The 19,038-nt window shown below is 35.8% G+C and overlaps 2 protein-coding genes across 2 annotated transcripts; both read right to left on the bottom strand.

The window, feature by feature from the left end:
- Positions 1–3,000: 3,000 nt before the first annotated feature.
- On the bottom strand, positions 3,001–11,171 carry LOC138315101 (uncharacterized). The gene is made up of 7 exons (XM_069255844.1): positions 9,517–11,171; positions 8,093–8,271; positions 7,240–7,668; positions 6,587–6,653; positions 5,846–6,004; positions 5,285–5,442; positions 3,001–3,844 (listed from the first exon to the last, which is right to left on the bottom strand). The coding sequence occupies exons 2-7, from the start codon at positions 8,267–8,269 to the stop codon at positions 3,758–3,760; spliced, it is 1,077 nt and encodes a 358-aa protein (XP_069111945.1). The 5' UTR covers positions 8,270–8,271; positions 9,517–11,171; the 3' UTR covers positions 3,001–3,757.
- A 145-nt stretch (positions 11,172–11,316) lies between these two features.
- On the bottom strand, positions 11,317–17,949 carry LOC138315102 (U6 snRNA phosphodiesterase 1-like). Its single transcript, XM_069255845.1, has 7 exons — positions 17,578–17,949; positions 16,463–16,611; positions 15,464–15,641; positions 14,122–14,175; positions 13,423–13,528; positions 11,707–11,790; positions 11,317–11,451 (listed from the first exon to the last, which is right to left on the bottom strand). The coding sequence occupies exons 1-7, from the start codon at positions 17,727–17,729 to the stop codon at positions 11,341–11,343; spliced, it is 834 nt and encodes a 277-aa protein (XP_069111946.1). The 5' UTR covers positions 17,730–17,949; the 3' UTR covers positions 11,317–11,340.
- Positions 17,950–19,038: the final 1,089 nt, after the last annotated feature.

A 19,038-nucleotide genomic window follows, 5' to 3' on the forward strand; every position in this document is an offset into this window, starting at 1 on the left:
AAATAAAGATGAAATCAACTAATATAACGATAAATGAAATTAATATGATGATAACATCAAATAAAACAATGTAGATGTAAATCAAATATATATGTCAACAAATCAAATAATGATGAAATCGATTGATATAATGATAAAAGAAAATAATTCAATGACAAATGAAAATCAAATAATGGTAGAAATAAATGATATATATTGGTCAAATCAAATCAAATATTGATAAAACGATCATTGATAAGATCAAATTATATAATGATAAATCCATGTAATGCAATGAAAGCACAAATTCATATAGCATCTTTAAACCGTAAGAGACAGCTATGTTGTTCCATAATTATCAGTGTCCTGATGTTTCATGTATACAGAAAAATCTCCTCACTTCAAAATTCTAATCACAGTGGAAATTTCTGGTCATAAAATTTTTATCCTAATATCTTTCCTTAAATTGAAATATTATTTTAAATGCCACAAGAAATTTTATTTTAAACAGGTGTTTGTCCTGAGATTGACCTGCTTTCAACATGAAATGTGACTTGAAATTGACATCAAGAAATTTTGACAAAAATTGACAAAATACTTATAGTTCTGGTCAATTTCCTTTCAATATTCCTTGAGGTCATTATCAGGTTTGGTAATTTTGCTTATGTAGTATGCTGGCTTTCTATAAACATGGTCTTCCTAAACGCAAGCCCACTTATTATTTGTGAAACTAGGAAATAATGTTTTCTTTGAATAATAAAGAAAACAGCCACAAAAATACAACTTTTCCCTTTAAGATAAATCAGAGTGAGTAGTCATTGTCGTATGCATTATGTTGTTTCTGGTTAACAAAAGTTATAACATCTAAAAGTAGTACTTGATTTATGCGATAGACAGTACAGTGTAAATGGAAATAGTACTACAATATATTCACGTCAAATTGGTTGATTATATCATTTTCCTTAAGGAATGAATCAAGGTAGAATGGCAAAGGAACAATCGAATGTAAATAACCCCAAAAATCACATACATTATACCTAACTACTATACAACTCATCGTTTACAAGGGAGACCATCCTTACATGGCCATACTACTTATTGGTTACTTCAACAACCAATAAAACATACTTTAGACGAAACACATTTTTTAGAGTAATAACATATTTTGTCTACGTCATTTAGAAAAAAAAATTTTTTGTATTATATACGATATACTTCGACATTCTGTACAAACTTTCGAGTCGATAAAGTTATCACTGGGTCAGTAGAACGTATGGAGTTCTATGTCGAGTTTTAGATTAGAAATCACTGCAGAACAGAACAATAGCTGTTACAATGTATATAGGATCTGAAATAGGTGACCATTTCTTTCATATGAGATTTTATGAAACGAGTATAAGAAGTTTTATTTTTGCGAGCCTTGGCGAGCAAAATTAAAGTTGTATTTCTGGTAATTTTCACTGTAACGATACATTGCTTAAACATTTGATATTTGAACATGCACATGTAACTTATTGATTAAGCTCCCCAAAAGAATATGTCCGCCTATTCCTGGTTTTGAATACAGCGCTTTCAATCGCCGCCATGTTCAGTACCTTCGGCTTTTGTCAGCATTCCGAATCGTATCACGTGACTTATGTCCACACGTCCTGCACGTGGTGATCCAGGTAACAAGCGTAAGCGCACATGTGTTTGTTTACGTTTTCCTTCTGGCTAATATGAGCAAATCGTGCTGGTATATGTCCACAGAGCGAGTATTTGAAACATCTAATCACACATTGCCGTAATTCAATATTGTGTGTATCAAATATTATAATGTGCAAGCATTATTTTCTTTGTAGATCCAGTCTGCTGAGGTCGACCGCATGTTTTGTTTATGAAAAAAATTGTTGACATTTGGTTTCACAACTCTCGTGTTACTTCGAGATTGTCGCGACGATGTTCGGAAGAGTTCGGAATGATTCGGCATCTTTCGAGTTTATTTTTGACGTGTACACGTTAAAAAGATTTTTTTACTTCTATAATTAAAAATACTTCCAGTGCTGCAACTTTATAAAAAGTGGTAAAAGTACAAAGTTTAAACCTCGGACAGACGGGGAAAAATGTGTATAACACTTAAACAGTTTTCACTATGACAAAAAGAGCGAAAGTGATAGACCATACAACTTTAACACTTCGAGACGACTTTCATGAAAGGAGGGGTATCACTTTGGGCCGTTTTACGGCCACTCGGGGATAAGTAAAATAGTTTGCATGAAGATACATTAGGGTCAACTGCATATTGTATGCTATTCAGAATATCCGATTTTTTCTGCGCTCATGGTTATTTCAGAGGTCAGAAGTCAGAGGTCAAAGGGTGAAAATTCACATTTCCATTATTTAAGTCCTAATTAATTAAAAATTAGAATATATATATATATATAATATATACTGCATAAGGATCTTGACATGATCTGCTGAAGATGATTACATCCTAGGCTAGGCTAAGTCATGTGCATAAATTAGGTCATAATCAATGAATGGTATCATCTGTCCACAAAGCATATGCTATTTTCCCATGTTTAAACCCTAATGTATCTTCATGCAAACTATTTTACTTATCACTGAGTGGCCGTAAAACGGCCCAGAGTGATACCCCTCCTTTCATATGAAATGAACACAAAAACTAAAAAAACCTACGTTTCAAAGAATCTCGCGTCAAAATGTATTGCGAAAATTCAAGCGGAGGCTGCCATTTTGTCCCGTCGTCCTCGTAATCCTGACGTCACGTCATTTTTCTGATATTATTTTTATTGTTTCTGTCTTGACGTCACAATGAATTTTCAGCCAATGAAAATCGCTCCAGGTCATATTACACTAGTGACAGGCAAAAAATATTATTGGTAAAACGGTGGTGAAGGTCTTCATACGGAAATATTGTCCAGAAGTTTTTCTCAGTTAAATAAGAGTGGGGATTTTAGTAACGAAAATTGCCAGTATAAGTCAGCCCTCGTGGTTAATTTTTCTATAACAAATATTAACTTTGTGATATGGTATCAAGTTTAATAACAAAAAAACGAATAAAAACAGATCATGTACATATATAATAACATTGTTCATACATTGTTTATATCTATATTTTGTAAATTTTAAACAACTTAAAATTCCAATTAATGATGACATGCCAGTCATCAGAGATTTGAAGGATACAGCAGACGCGTCATGGTAGTCCTTGGCCCATGAACATTCCTTCAATTTAAGGAATTCCTTAACATAAAAATTCTCCATAGGAAAGCATTACACAATTTAAGAAATTAAAGAATTAACTTAATATATTTTTCTTATCATGTAATGTTTTTCAATAGGGAAATTTAAGTTAAGGGATTCCTTAAAGTCAAAAAATGTTGATAAAACTGAGCCCTGCACATCACTGTGTGGCGACCACCTATTGATATAGCACGCATCGTAATTTCGTATTGACGAAACATAATTACTATTTAATGCATTATTACCGTGTGGCATCGATTTACATTTTATTACCTAATACCAACACCATTTTTTCGTGGAAAATCAACATTTCTAGAGCAATAACAGAACTCAATATTTATTTGTCTATTATAGAAATTTTCACCAATCAAATAAAAACATGTGCAATATTGTTAACCCTGTCAGAATTACACAATTAATAAACACAATATAGACCAAAGTAATCATCATGCTAGAAATTGCTATTATTCCCATCTACGAAAATGTCACTAAGAGTTGGTAGAGGTCATCCAAGGTCACATGTTTAGATAGATTAAATGTCGTCATCAAAAGTCACTTCCACCCCGTAGTGGTCAGAAACAGGAAATTCTTGGCCATCAATATTTGCTGTGTGAAGAAGCTGAAAGGTAGGAAATGAAATATTGAAAACAAATATTCTGAGTATTCAAAAAAATACGTGTCCCCTACCGATCCTCGGAAGCTATGTCTTTACCCTTGACCGGACTGTCAGATAATAATGAAATCCAACTAAACCCCAACTAGCCCCAGATCTTTTGTAACTACAAGCTGTTTTGTGATAATGCAGTAAAGGAATGAACCATCAAAGTACTGACAATTACTATCTATAAATAATAAAAGTGTCCTTAACCCTTAAACACTTGTTAAAGACATTTTTATGCTTTCCATGTATAATATGTTTTATAAAAAATAATATATATTATTATATATTATACTATGATGGAAGATAATAGAGAGCGCAGCGAACGTTCGGCCCGTTCGCGAAGCGAACTCTTGTGATAGAGGTGTCTCACTAACGTTATTCTATGTAAATCATCCAATATATGTACACAAATATATTTGTAAATTGTTAGTGAAAACTTTCTCACAAACCGGAAACAGGAAGTCAACACAAGATCCAGCATCGCGCAAGACAGTATCCAAAGTCCACACTCTCGCGTGATTTACAAAAAACACACTCTCGTGTGATTACAAACACAGTAACGCTTCGAAAAATTCAAAATGAAAACATTAGTGAAATATAAACCTTCCAATTTATTCTTACCTGTATCTAACAATTACATTTTTTTCTGAGTCTTAACTTAAAAGCCGTTTTACGTGAGCAGTTGCTTCGGAATTTTTCCGCCTGGCAACGGAGAATGACGTTGAGATATAATTTGTAGCCGCAGTCACGTATTTTTGCAGAAAGTGAAAGTAGAAGTAATCTTTGTTCAATATTGTTTTTCTTGTTATAAACTCAATGCCAGTAATTCAGCAAAGCTATTATTCCAATAATTAATAATTCTATAAATGGTTTCTAGCAGTACAGTTATTCAGCGCACCCAATAAGCTATAAAAACAAAACACATGTCAACATCGATAAGACTGATGGGTCAGGGGAGAGTACTCTTTCGCCGTTGGAAATCCTTTATTTAGATCTACCTGGCAAAAACGAAAGAATGGACTAACTGCTGCGCTCTCAGATAGGCTTTGCCTAAATTTATATTATATATGCAGTACTAGTGTCCTTAGTAGATGACTTTTTCACCACAAATCCAATTCAAGCCTATCATAAGTTATCAGTATATGCAGACAGACGGAGACAAACACTATTCTGTATTTGCATGTTATTATCTGCAGAATTATCTGCACTTGCGGGTAGGTATTGATTGTGACGTCATGTGTTTGGAGCGTAGCGTCATACTTTTCGGAGAAAACAACGTAAATTGCGCTCAAAAATAATGACGTAACAATGGATACACCCGCAAGGGAGGTAACTCTGTAATATGCAAAGACGGAATAGATACCCCCCCCCCCCCTTTTGACAACACGCGGTTTTTACCTTAGAGTCTATGATGCTATGTCCCTTTGACAGCACGTGGTCTAGGATCCAACTCTCGTTGTCAAATGTAAGAACATTATCTTTACAGAAGGTGCATGCACCCACCCTATCTACGAAAGGAGAGCTCCAATGGCCGTATAGGAATTCATTGTAGGAATCTACAAGTATACAGATTATCAAAGCTATTTTCAATTGCATTCATGATAAACAACGCTATTCCATTGCGTATTAGCTCTAGGATTGGCTTTAAGAAAAATACAACCATACCACAAATCGGCTAGGGTAAAAGACAATGGTGTTTTTATCTTTTTATGATTTGTTATGTTACTTCTCGATTTGGTATTAAAATCCCTCATTAGAATCTTGGTAAATGCAGGTTTAATCATAACATCAAATGATACTGAGAACATTTTGTTTTCTTTCAACATCAGAAATTACCGTATGTCACAAATAGTATGATGTTAGGAACAATTACAGATAGGTTATATCACCGCCTCCCAACGCTTCGATAAAACAAAAAACATGGACTGGTGTTTGACTCCCCATGGTGACAGTAATTACCTGCCATGTGAGGGAAGACTCCTCGCCTGGGTAACCCCGGACTGGTGTTTAAATCTCCCATGATGACGCCTTTCCGGTTCCGGTAAAACAGACTGATCAGGACGCTTGCCTCATATTGACTTTGATCTGCCCAACCTCGGAACCTGTCCATTAGACTCGCTGTAATATCATATAATTATTTTTAAACTATTTAACCATCGTTGTGTTTGTGATATTTCAATGTATCTACTATTCAACATCTTTTCTATTAAACTACGTAATTTTCCTGCGTATTATCCGCATCTGAGTATAACCCGCAGGAAGCAAATTCAAGACTTTTTTCTATAATTTAGAGAAATAAAATTAAGATAACTCGCACTGGCAGGTTGGTCGCTGATTACCCATCGATATCTTAGAGTTATACTTGTAATGTGCCCTACTAATGGCATGTGAGGCTGTTATGATATAAATATTTCATTTGAAATAAATTTTAGGGTTTTTTTCACTATAACATATCATTTATTTAAGAGTAGGTAAAAGTAGGTTTTACATGGAAGAATTCAGTTCATTTTACGATCATTTGACATGGGATGAGGGTACGTTAGCTATGCACCTGCTAGTGTGTGTGAAATATCTTATAATGTATAGCCCGCATCGACAGATAGTCAGCACAAATCGTAACAAATCGTATTACCCGCGGGTAATACAAAGAAGATTACGAAAGTACAAAAATTACATTTTCAAATTAACCATAAAACTCACGTTCAAGATAGAAATCTCCGAGGTATGATGTCATATGTGTGCAAACAACAGGACCAAAGTCTTCCACCTGGATAATGGAAAGTTTAGACACTATATACCATTCTCCTCTTTAAGGTACATAAATACATACAAGCTATTAGTTTAGAAACATTGACGTGTTATTCAAAATGAATTTCTTTCTACAATAACATTCTTTCTTTCCTTACTCAACGAACTATTTATTTTCAATATTAATTTCTTTGCATTCTCTTGAAATATGTCATTATTAAATCGAGTCGGTTTCTCCAAAGCGTCTATACCAAGAGGTCTCCTGATGAACGAAACAAGATTGCTTGTATTTGTCGGCATAGTTCTCGAAAGGGATATATATCAACCGCGCATAACCGCACAGTTGTAAATTGGACCAATCCGTAAATAAAATAGATTCTCTAATGACGTATTCTAAATGCTTATCGACGTTCTGTGAGTGCTGAAAATTTGAACTTTGGGGAAATGTTCTACAACCATATTCCGTATGATATGATTTATTACACTTTCTGTTTATTATTAATATCATTGCGTGAACCCATCATGGCGATTAATTACTGAAAATTATTTTTGCACTAAATGTTAAACATGTTTATTATATAGGTGCATGGCAAATTATGTTGGACCTCGGCTTTGACGTAAGACCGCTGTGCTATAGTCTTCGTCCCCGGGAAATAGTCTGTCACTGATCCATCTGTAAGCGGTCTCTTGCTGAGTAGAAGTAATCCCTGTGGGTTGTAATTATAGCCGAAACCATACACACACCCACGAAGGGCAGCAAAGGTTCCTCCAATCACCACACACGAAATACACTCCCGAGACACATCCACAAACCCACACGACACCACACAGCGGACCACATCTTCTTCCGTCGGCTCATTTCGGCAATAAGTAAGGGCGCAAGTCGCAAATGACATAGCAGCCCAGCTAAAACATGGTGGCCAAAATGTTCGGTATTGGAAATTTCCCATCTGATCATGGAGCGGACTGAGTGAGTACGGGTAGATGTCTCTCAGTGATTCAATGATATGTTGGACGTCCCCACTTCTCCAAATCTGCATAAATATAAAATTGATAAGAATTGAAACCATGCATATTTTGCCAATGTCTCTATGCTCATAAAACAAAGAATCGTACTGATGCAGCCTTGTCAGGTTTTACTGCAGCTTGTTTGCAATAGAAATGAGCTCAATTGTTGTATGTATTTCATATACACAAATATTTTTGAAATAAAAAAATAAAAATGAAAATATGTAGCAAGAGCCTGCAAAACAAGACTTAAGCGCATGGTGAAAACTGCCTAAAACCATTATTTCTGGATGAACATACGAACTAAACGTTACACTACATTGTAATTGGCTATCTAAGGATGCGGTACCTTCAAGTTTAATCAATAAAATATTTCAATACGCTCATTCACTATTCCGAAATTCTATTCTTTTAATTACTCATTGTATGAGAAGCCCCAGTTGGTCCTACCTCCTGAAGACAGACGACGTCACTTCCGTTGTGTCTGAGTTCGGGGACAACAGCGTCTTTTCTTATTTCCATGTTATCTACCCGGGGGTTCAGACCTACGTTGTAGGTCTGCAGAGTTATCTGCCTTGCATTCACAGCCACGACGCATGCCAGAAGGAGCCACAAGGATGAAGCCATTTCTGAAATAGCATTCAAAGTACATGTACCAGGTAACTAATATAACTTTAGTTAAAACAATTTGTGTTTTCGAAACCTATTAAATAAATAATTGTTTGCAATGGATTACTTATCAGTAAAAATGACTGGAATACGTCTTATCATGCTTACTTGTCCTCTTTTATAAATAAATATTTTCTACTCATCTGATTAAGTAGACAATTCTCTCCGACCTCAGTGACCTAATACAGTTGATCTGACCTTATATCACCTTATATCCTACCCTTGTTGACCCAAAGTTATCGTATGACACATATGAATCTTACTGACATTATTGTATATGTGTTATTTCCTTCCGATTCTAAATTCTGTATTCCCTAAATGACATTTGTCTAGTGAATGTAGTAAGTCGTTTTAATTTGATATCGCACCCCGAGTATACAGCATTATACTGGGCCAATGAAATAGGTCATCTGACTCTCATATCGTCATGTATACACACAATCAGCCATAGACACATCCTAAATAAGTTATCTTGTCAATATCAATTCGTAAAATTCAAAAACCTCATGTTAATTTTATTGTAATATTTACAGTATGTACATACGATGGACATCATTATAAACACAATATATGTACTTAATCATTATAAAACACATCAAGATGAAATCCTCAAAAATATTAAGCAACAGATCCGATAGAATTAACGACACGGCTTGTACTCATTAATGTTAACAAGCTAATCCGGTTCACAATCAGCAGTAATACCGAAACATCACAAAACGAGTTGGCTTTTGCTGCAGAATACTGGTAAATTTCACACCAAAGAAGTCGTTATAACACAACCCATGACTATACAAGGTATCGACAAATGCCCTTACAGTATTGAAAGATTCGATAAATTATGTGTACATTTATATTATGAATTTTCACAACATTCATACACTCACGAAATGGAGATTTGTCTGGCCTCGAAAAAAGTTTTACATGCTACAAATTAATATCATTATAATTACATCTACGATTTCGCTCTCTTCTCAAACATATTTTGTTGTCCCCTGATCCATTGTCTTTACGAGTTATTCCTTATTATCTTCTTACTTCTTTCTGCCAAGTCAAAGAATTTTTGTCCTCATGCTTTGTTCCGAAAATGCTAATAGTGTAATAATTGTTTCAATAATAATTGTTTTGTCTTACAACTGATGATACAGGAATTAAATTATCAATCGAAACCTTGTAATATTGCTTTTAAAAATCATAATACCAACCTTCAGATATCAGTCTACTTGTCTTCTAACGGAGGTCAACAACCTGCGGATGTCACACCTGCAACTGACTAGTGATAGGCTAAATGTGTAATTATTAACGTTTACGTTGGACTATGACCTTCTCGAACATGTATAGGGTACAAAGAACATAAACGGTATCGATACACACCGTTTACCTCGATCGTTTGTCAGTCTGACCTATTAGTCCAAAATGTAGATCGGCACTGGTTACTTCACTTCTGACGTTAACATGACGTTGCACAGGAGAAGCATTATTTATTTCATTAGACCAGAAAAATAATGAAGCGAAGAATAGTACCTACTTTCGGTGGATATTGAAATGGACAGCTACATTTTTACAATCAATCCCATCCATATACTTACAGATGAATACCTGGCAAGCATATTCTGATTAACTGCCATTCTTTATTATCTTGCCTTACAATGCACATTCGTCCCTTGCAATACCTTAAGTGCGTGAAATAATGGCCAGTAACGATATTCACTAAATTATGTTTGATATGCGATCAACCTTCAAAACTAATAACTAATTCCACTTGAATTTAGTTTCTATTATAGCCTACAAAACACACAAACCTCCAAACGAAAAATGGGGATACGCAAATTTTCACTTAAAGTATGAAATAAAGGAATTCAAATCATTTCTCTCTAAAAAGACAAAATGACAACGCAAATTTGTATCTAATAACGCGATACATATATATATTCATTATCAGATAAACTTTAGCACAGTGGTCACATTGTTACTTTAGAAATGAATGTCAAGGCTGAACGTGACGCATTTGTTAACCCAGTATCTACTATTTATCAATACTATTACAAACTTGTACAAATATCAATAGTAATACGCCATGAGATGTTTATGTTCGAGCATTGTTTATTGTATTTTTTAATGATCAGAGTAAACAGGTTCCCATTGGAATACTTTAATACAGCGATAGGAAAGGAAGCAAAGATGGGACAATGTTTCAACTATAAAGCTAGACGGTGAAGTTTATTTCTTCCAATTTCATAAGGTTTGATTCTTTTATAATCACACAATACTGTATTTATGATTGCTAAGAATTTCATAATGGTTTGATTAAGATAAAATAGAACAATAGTACATCACATATTTCTCTGTACGTCTATTTGTATTACATCCACGGTCTATCCATTAGCAGCGCTCCCTACACGTATACATCCATTCGCACAATAATCCCGTTATGGAAACAAACGTCTCGATTTCAAATAAGAAGATGGAAAAAAACAACTTCTCTTTCCAGAGAATTGGGAAAAGAGAATAGGTAACATTTTTCTTGGATTCCTTTTAAAAGTAACAAAACAGCTTTTTACAAAAGTAACTATACTTTTACAATATTTCTTTTAAACATCAAACCCACATTATGGCGACTTCGTAACCATAGGAAATCAGTTACTGATGGTTGGCACATCATGCTTACAGTGGATGCTATATATACGGCACCCCTTGTACAGAGTGTAGTCAATCAAATATTTCTTACATTCTGTGCATCAACTTTATTCTAGTGTGTTAGTGCGAGTGGGATAGCAATGTGCACAACAGAGAGATCTATGAATTGTTGACGACGGTGTTCAGACGACAAACGTCACGATATGGCATAAGATCACATCGGTCCTTTGGACCTGGCCGCGATTTCTCAAACAAATTTAAGTCAAAAACTGACTTAAGTCATAAAAACATCATACCTTTATGGCAAATTTATATTCCATGAGGACGAACAAACGTTTGATGCAAGAACAAAAAAAATATACAATACATACTACAAAAGGTGTTTATTGAGATCATGTATCTAGAGTAAAAGTAAAAGTCTTGTTTCCTGATTTGCATTGTATTTGTTCTACCGGAATGAGTTTAAGGCCCGGATCTGCATTGAGGTAATCTTCAAGGACATTCTGTACAAAACACAAAAGGAGCAAGATGTGTCATACGATGTTAACAAATCTATTATTCGCAAACTAATTACTATTTTGTACCAATCACAATAAGCTGATGGGATGTTAATAGGGATGATTATTTTAGCATGATAAAATAAGAATACACTTGTGTTCAGGAATTAATTTTGTAAAATTTCTTGCGTAACAATACATTGTGTCGCATTAAGACATCGTATGGGTGCCCCAACATAAACACTGGTTCTGTGTACTGACCTGAAGCTGTCGCTGTTGTTCCTTGGTAACATCATTGAGAGCATTACCGACACACCATCCAACGCTCAGGTGAAACGATGGGTCCTACAATGGAGACATCAGTCCCCTATTAATATATGTCAATAACAGTACTATTGTCCTACAATGGAGACATCAGTCCCCTATTACCCGTTCTAGGATTGTCAATAACAGTACTATTGTCCTACAATGGAGACATCAGTCCCCTATTACCAGTTCTAGGATTGTCAATAACAGTACTATTGTCCTACAATGGAGACATCAGTTCCCTATTACCAGTTCTAGGATTGTCAATAACAGTACTATTGTCCTACAATGGAGACATCAGTCCCCTATTACCAGTTCTAGGATAGTCAATAACAGTACTATTGTCCTACAATGGAGACATCAGTTCCCTATTACCAGTTCTAGGATTGTCAATAACAGTACTATTGTCCTACAATGGAGACATCAGTCCCCTATTACCAGTTCTAGGATTGTCAATAACAGTACTATTATCCTACAATGGAGACATCAGTCCCTTATTATCAGTTCTAGGATTGTCAATAACAGTACTATTGTCCTACAATGGAGACATCAGTTCCCTATTACCAGTTCTAGGATTGTCAATAACAGTACTATTGTCCTACAATGGAGACATCAGTCCCCTATTACCAGTTCTAGGATTGTCAATAACAGTACTATTGTCCTACAATGGAGACATCGGTCCCCTATTATCAGTTCTAGGATTGTCAATAACAGTACTATTGTCCTACAATGGAGACATCAGTCCCCTATTACCAGTTCTAGGATTGTCAATAACAGTACTATTGTCCTACAATGGAGACATCAGTCCCCTATTACCAGTTCTAGGATAGTCAATAACAGTACTATTGTCCTACAATGGAGACATCAGTCCCCTATTACCAGTTCTAGGATTGTCAATAACAGTACTATTGTCCTACAATGGAGACATCAGTCCCCTATTACCAGTTCTAGGATTGTCAATAACAGTACTATTGTCCTACAATGGAGACATCGGTCCCCTATTACCAGTTCTAGGATTGTCAATAACAATACTATTGTCCTACAATGGAGACATCAGTCCCCTATTACCATTTCTAGGATTGTCAATAACAGTACTATTGTCCTACAATGGAGACATCAGTCCCCTATTACCAGTTCTAGGATTGTCAATAACAGTACTATTGTCCTAAAACAACGCCTACTGACAGTAACTTCACTTTTGCAAAACACTTGAGTAACACGAATAAAACATTTACCCATCGTGACTTAAGGATTACCACAATATATTTATTTGTCAAAAATATTGTTAGCCCAAACTCGCCTAGAAGTGGACTTTTGATTATTCATATCTTCTAGCATTTTTGAAGCCAAAACTCGCCCAGAAGTGGACTTATGATTTCAAATGCCTTATACAAAATGTAGTAATTTTGAACCAGAAACTCGTCCAGAAATGGTCTTTTGATTGTACATACCTTTTAGTATTTTTGAAGCCCCAACTTGTCCAGAAGTGGAGATTGTACATACCTTATAGTATTTTGAAGTCCAACCTCGTCGAGAAGTGTTCTTTTGATTGTACATAACTTATAATGTTTTTGAAGCCCCAACTTGTCCAGAAGTAGACTTAGATTGTACATACCTTATAGTATTTTTTAAGCCCCAACTTGTCCAGAAGTGGACTTAGATTGTACATACCTTATAGTATTTTTGAAGCCCAAACTCGTCCAGACACTCGTCTATGGCTGATATATAGTCCCTTAATATATCTGGGTGGGACAGGACCTCTACCACCACAAATGTCCTATAAAATAATAGTTTGATACAGGCTAAGCACAGAACGTATGCTCATCAAATGTGTTAAAACAAAAAAACTTGTGTGAATATCCGATATATTGAAACAGCATTGTCTAAAAATAGAAAAATAAATCTAGAGTTGATATGCTATCTATTAACCATGTATTAATCAATATGAATCGTAAAAAAAAACAGAGCAGTAATTTATAAACTTTATATAGGCAACATACAACCATGCATCTAAATCCAACAATTTCTCTACACAAGCCTACATCTGACTACTTCCCTACATGTACACAATCAAACAAACGTAAAATCATTTGTAAAATTTCCAACATTATAATCAATATATTCCATCTTTAGGATATTCAACATTATAAAATCATAATTACAAATAGTGTTTGCAAATAACAGTACAATTGGGTTTATTCATTTCGGTAGCACTCAAGTGCCACAGAAATTGTGCATTGTCCTGGGTACTTGTTGGGTCAATTACAGTATGTACATGTACAGAATATGACAAACAAATAACCTTTGTGATATGAAACAAATCGTACATAAAGTTTCAATATGGCAGACACTCAATCTAAGTATACTGACCTGTTTTTCTCATCATTGGTGAACAGCTTCACAGCCACCATTTCACAATAACACCTGAAAGTAGGTTAAATGGTGTGATTCCTTTTACAAAGTCCCATTAGATATGAATACACAATCAATTTTCAGAAACATGTAAGTCGTGAGTTGGTGAGAAGTTTGGGTTGTACAAAATAGCTTACATGTAAAACATGCTGGCTTTGGACCTGATTGATTCGGTGAGAAGTTTGGACTATACAAAACATATTACTTGTGAAGCATGCTGGCTTTGGACCTGAGTAAGTTGGTGAGAAGTTTGGATTGTACAAAATAGCTCACTTGTGAAGCATGCTGGTTTGGGACCTGAGTGAGTCTGTGAGAAGTTTGGATTGTACAGAATATCTTACTTGTGAAGCATGCTGGCTTTGGACCTGAGTGAGTTGGTGAGAAGTTTGGATTGTACAAAATAGCTTACATGTAAAGCATGCTGGCTTTGGACCTGAGTGAGCCAGTGAGAAGTTTGGATTGTACAGATTATCCTACTTGTGAAGCATGCTGTTGTGAAGCATGCTGGCTTTGGATCTGAGTGAGTCTGTGAGAAGTTTGGATTGTACAGAATATCTTACTTGGGAAGCATGCTGTTGTGAAGCATGCTGGCTTTGGATATGAGTGAGTCTGTGAGAAGTTTGGATTGTACAAAATAGCTTACTTGTGAAGCATGCTGGCTTTGGACCTGAGTGAGTCTGTGAGAAGTTTGGATTGTACAGAATATCTTACTTGTGAAGCATGCTGGCTTTGGACCTGAGTGAGTTGGTGAGAAGTTTGGATTGTACAAAATAGCTTACATGTAAAGCATGCTGGCTTTGGACCTGAGTGAGCCAGTGAGAAGTTTGGATTGTACAGAGTATCTTACTTGTGAAGCATGCTGTTGTGAAGCATGCTGGCTTTGGATCTGAGTGAGTCTGTGAGAAGTTTGGATTGTACAGAGTATCTTACTTGGGAAGCATGCTGTTGTGAAGCATGCTGGCTTTGGATCTGAGTGAGTCTGTGAGAAGTTTGGATTGTACAGAATATCTTACTTGGGAAGCATGCTGGCTTTGGACCTGAGTGAGTTGGCGATAAGTTTGGATTGTACAAAATATCTTATTTGTGTCGCATGCTGGTGTGAAGCATGCTGGCTTTGGACCTGAGTGAGTTGGTGAGAAGTTTGGATTGTACAGAGTATCGCACTTGTGAAGCATGCTGGCTTTGGACCTGAGTGATTCAGTGAGAAGTTTGGATTGTACAGAGTATCTTACTTGTGAAGCATGCTGGCTTTGGACCTGAGTGAGTCAGTGAGAAGTTTGGATTGTACAGAGTATCTTACTTGTCAAGCATGCTGGCTTTGGACCTGAGTGAGTCGGTGAGAGATTTAATCCAATGATGACGTAAACACACAGTCCGAGACAGACTGATGTGAAATGATTCCATTGGTTTGAAGTCTAGTGGTCGCAGACACAACAATAATTCCTGAATCAAATTTTCAAATTGGGAATCATGATCATCTGAAAAAGATGGAATAGAATTTGAGTAGAGTTAAATAAAACAAATGTTTGTAGTAGGTCTACAGCTACCTGAGGGAAATATAATCAAGGAAAATGTAAAGTTCATGTACATGTATGCTATTCAGCATCCTTGATACTCCTGGAGTTACTGATGTTATATCCAACCCTGGACTATACAATATTCCAGGAGGCAGATTAGGAGAAAAAACAACCAATTACAGGGCTGCAGAGATTTCCTTTGAAGATTAGAGAGAGAGTGAAACCCAACTTCAAAGCAGCACAGTCAACCACAGTGTTCTATCATACAATTGTACATCAAATGACCAAATTACCTGTGTCTTCTATTGTCACCAGTTTTACTATGAGATATAAGTCCAGAGGTTGATGTAATGTCAGTGATAGTAACCCCTGGAGTACCAAGGTCTATTCAGTGAGACAAAGGATATAATTTGATTCATTTTATCTCAGATGAAAGTTAAATGGTACGTTATATTACTTTAAATAGTCAAATAACCACAACATTATTAATTTAAATAATTCATTTTGCCTTTGGTGCATGGGAAATCAGTACTTCATTCCATATAGGATATAGTGCCACAGAATTTTTGCGGGATGCAATTAATTATTTTTTTATATTTCAACTTAAAATAAAATTATAAGCTCAAACATTTCAATGGTGGTAATGGTGTAAAGTTAGTAACTTTTTTAACTGAAGAAAAATGCTTAATCGTTTGCTCCTGTTTTTTATAGTGAAAAAATACCATTTGTCAGAGGTGGAGCATCTTTAACAATTACATGCATTCAGATATTTTTTCACCTACATGGAATATGTACATGTGTCGCCCAGTTTCCTTCCTCATGTGCAAATGATCTTATCCTTCCACCATGTTTTTCAGGGTCATCTTGATGAGGTTTAGATTTCTCAGCATACAAAGACTTAATCGTGTCAGGTAAAGGCAGGGCACTAGCACTGTGGAAAACAAAATTACAATTACTTTTTAGAAATACAAATGTGATTTTAGGTAAAGTCCACATGCCCATTTTGTTCTGGGGTGCTGACAGCTGTCAAAATGTCGGCATTCCCACAAGTTGGTGTCTGGTGTAAATGTCCAACTCATGCTTTAGTTGAACTCTGTTGTACATGTACCATATATATATTTTTTATGCACATGTAACAGGACGAGAATAGTGTGGTGCGAGCCGGACTCAAATCCGCAACACGACTTAGCGGTCTGCGGCTCTACTGACTGAGCTAAAGAGAATTTCCCTCTAGCACGAAGCTAGAATGCTACCGTATCACTACGTACAATTTAAACCTGCTACACCTCTCCCCCCTTTCAAACTTGTTTGCCCCCAAACACAGACCAACTCAGGTTCTGTCTCCAACGAAGCCTGTCAATCTTGTATAGAGTGGTCTGCGGCACCAAATGTAACAGAGCGAGAGAAGTGTGCCACCAGCCGGGCTCAAATTTGTGACCCTAGACTCACTGGTCCGCCGCACTACCAACTGAGCTCTAGGGAAATTCCCTCTAGTGCGAAGTTAGAAGGCGATTGTATCACTATTACAATTAAACCTGCTACACTCATAAACAGGTTGAACACAGACCCACATATAGCTATATAGCTATCAGTTGTACATTTGAGTCACATCTACCCTTTGGTAATCATTTGTGTTAATAAAGCCATTAGAAATATCCAGTGCAAATGTCATGGTTGAATAAAATAATACACTCAAGATACAAAGAAAGGAAAATGCTTTATTTCCATACATGTACAGTATACAATACATGTACAAGTGACATGCACGTACTACCCTACAAAACACCATGGATATGTAGATTATATGAATGGATGTATACATCAGTACACCATCTACTTGTACAATGAAAAAATGCTAATACTATTGAAGATTTCACAATGTTACAAGTACATGTACCTTTGTTTCAACTTTTTCCCGTCTACTTTCACTTCTGGTGAGTGGCATCTTTTAACCCCGCTTCCGTTGCTGGTTTTTTTTATAGGGCAATCGCTAGACTCGTCTGATTGTTCATTGTCACTGTCTGAGTAAGACACTAAACCAGGCAGCATTGTAAACAACCCGCCAAAAGGTAAAGTGAAAGTAGCCGGAAGTAGTTCCTGTAACTGAAGAGCTCTTTTATTTATGACGAGTTACTCCCCTTGGTCTGATGATTTCGACAAATACTATAAAAAAAAACTCTTAGTAAAATAAACACAAAACGGAGTTTTCAGTAATTTCACAGGATTCTGCATAATTTAGCTAGGTTATCTACAGTACATATGAAAAATATATACGTCTTATTCAAAAACAAAAAACGTATCAGAGGATTGTTTTATAATATGGCAGAGTTAAGCACTTTAATATGTAATGCATTTTAGGAGAGTAATTTCCAAAAGGGTTTGTTCATCATTTTGGATCAGTAGAGTTGTAAAATACAAAAAAAAACCTAACTAATGTCAGATATTCCTGATGTGAAGTGAGGACGATGAAGACATCACACGCATTCTAACTAAATGTCAAAAGCTGTAAACGGCAGTACAAGGACCACTGTCAAAATCATGGATCGACTAAACAAAATCGGTGTCCTGACACGTTCACGCAAATAACATCCCACGGATGTTTCGTGAATCAATTCGTGAAATTAAGCGTCGAATTGAAATTTCCATTGAATTGGAAAGACTATAGAAAAAAATCTTTCCTACAGTATTTGTTAGCTACAAATGTATTTACTTCATCTCCAGTGTGTTACCGTGAACTCTGAGATGTGCGGAAAATTTGATATATATATATGAATAAATTAATTAGAGAAACGTTTATCGGCGCGTTTTAACATTACTAGTCATACAAAAAATGTAGCCGCAAGTTAGATCCATGACGTGCTTTGTACCTGCCAGGCGTATTTTCAGTAGAGAACTTGCGGCCTGCTTTTTAACTAATTTAAAATCATCCTTTGCCGCAAAAGCTCGATCTGTTTAGGTCTGTACGATGAATTCTCTTACCATGTGTGTGCACAGCCTCAAAATATGTGTTGAAGAACATCAGATTTCAAAACTTTTAATAAAACCAAGCCCTACAATTCAGGACAAGGTAAGGAATTGCAAAGCTGAACAAGACGGTGTACGTATGACTTTAAGACTTCTTGAACATATCCCTGCCTTCTGACAGTTGACCTAACATGGAGGAAGATGAACGCTATGGAAATATTCGCCCAATACGACGAAATAACGAAAATGGGAACAACAAGTTTAAGTTATTCTAACCAATTTGACTAATTTCAGCTAACATAGAATATTTATAAACTTGCATTTTATCGCCGATGGATTTCTCTCTCTGACTTATTGTCGTCAATAGTAACAAATATGGCGGTTATACCATATT

This window comes from Argopecten irradians, chromosome 2 (assembly GCF_041381155.1).
Source record: "Argopecten irradians isolate NY chromosome 2, Ai_NY, whole genome shotgun sequence".
Classification (NCBI taxonomy): Eukaryota; Metazoa; Mollusca; class Bivalvia; order Pectinida; family Pectinidae; genus Argopecten; species Argopecten irradians.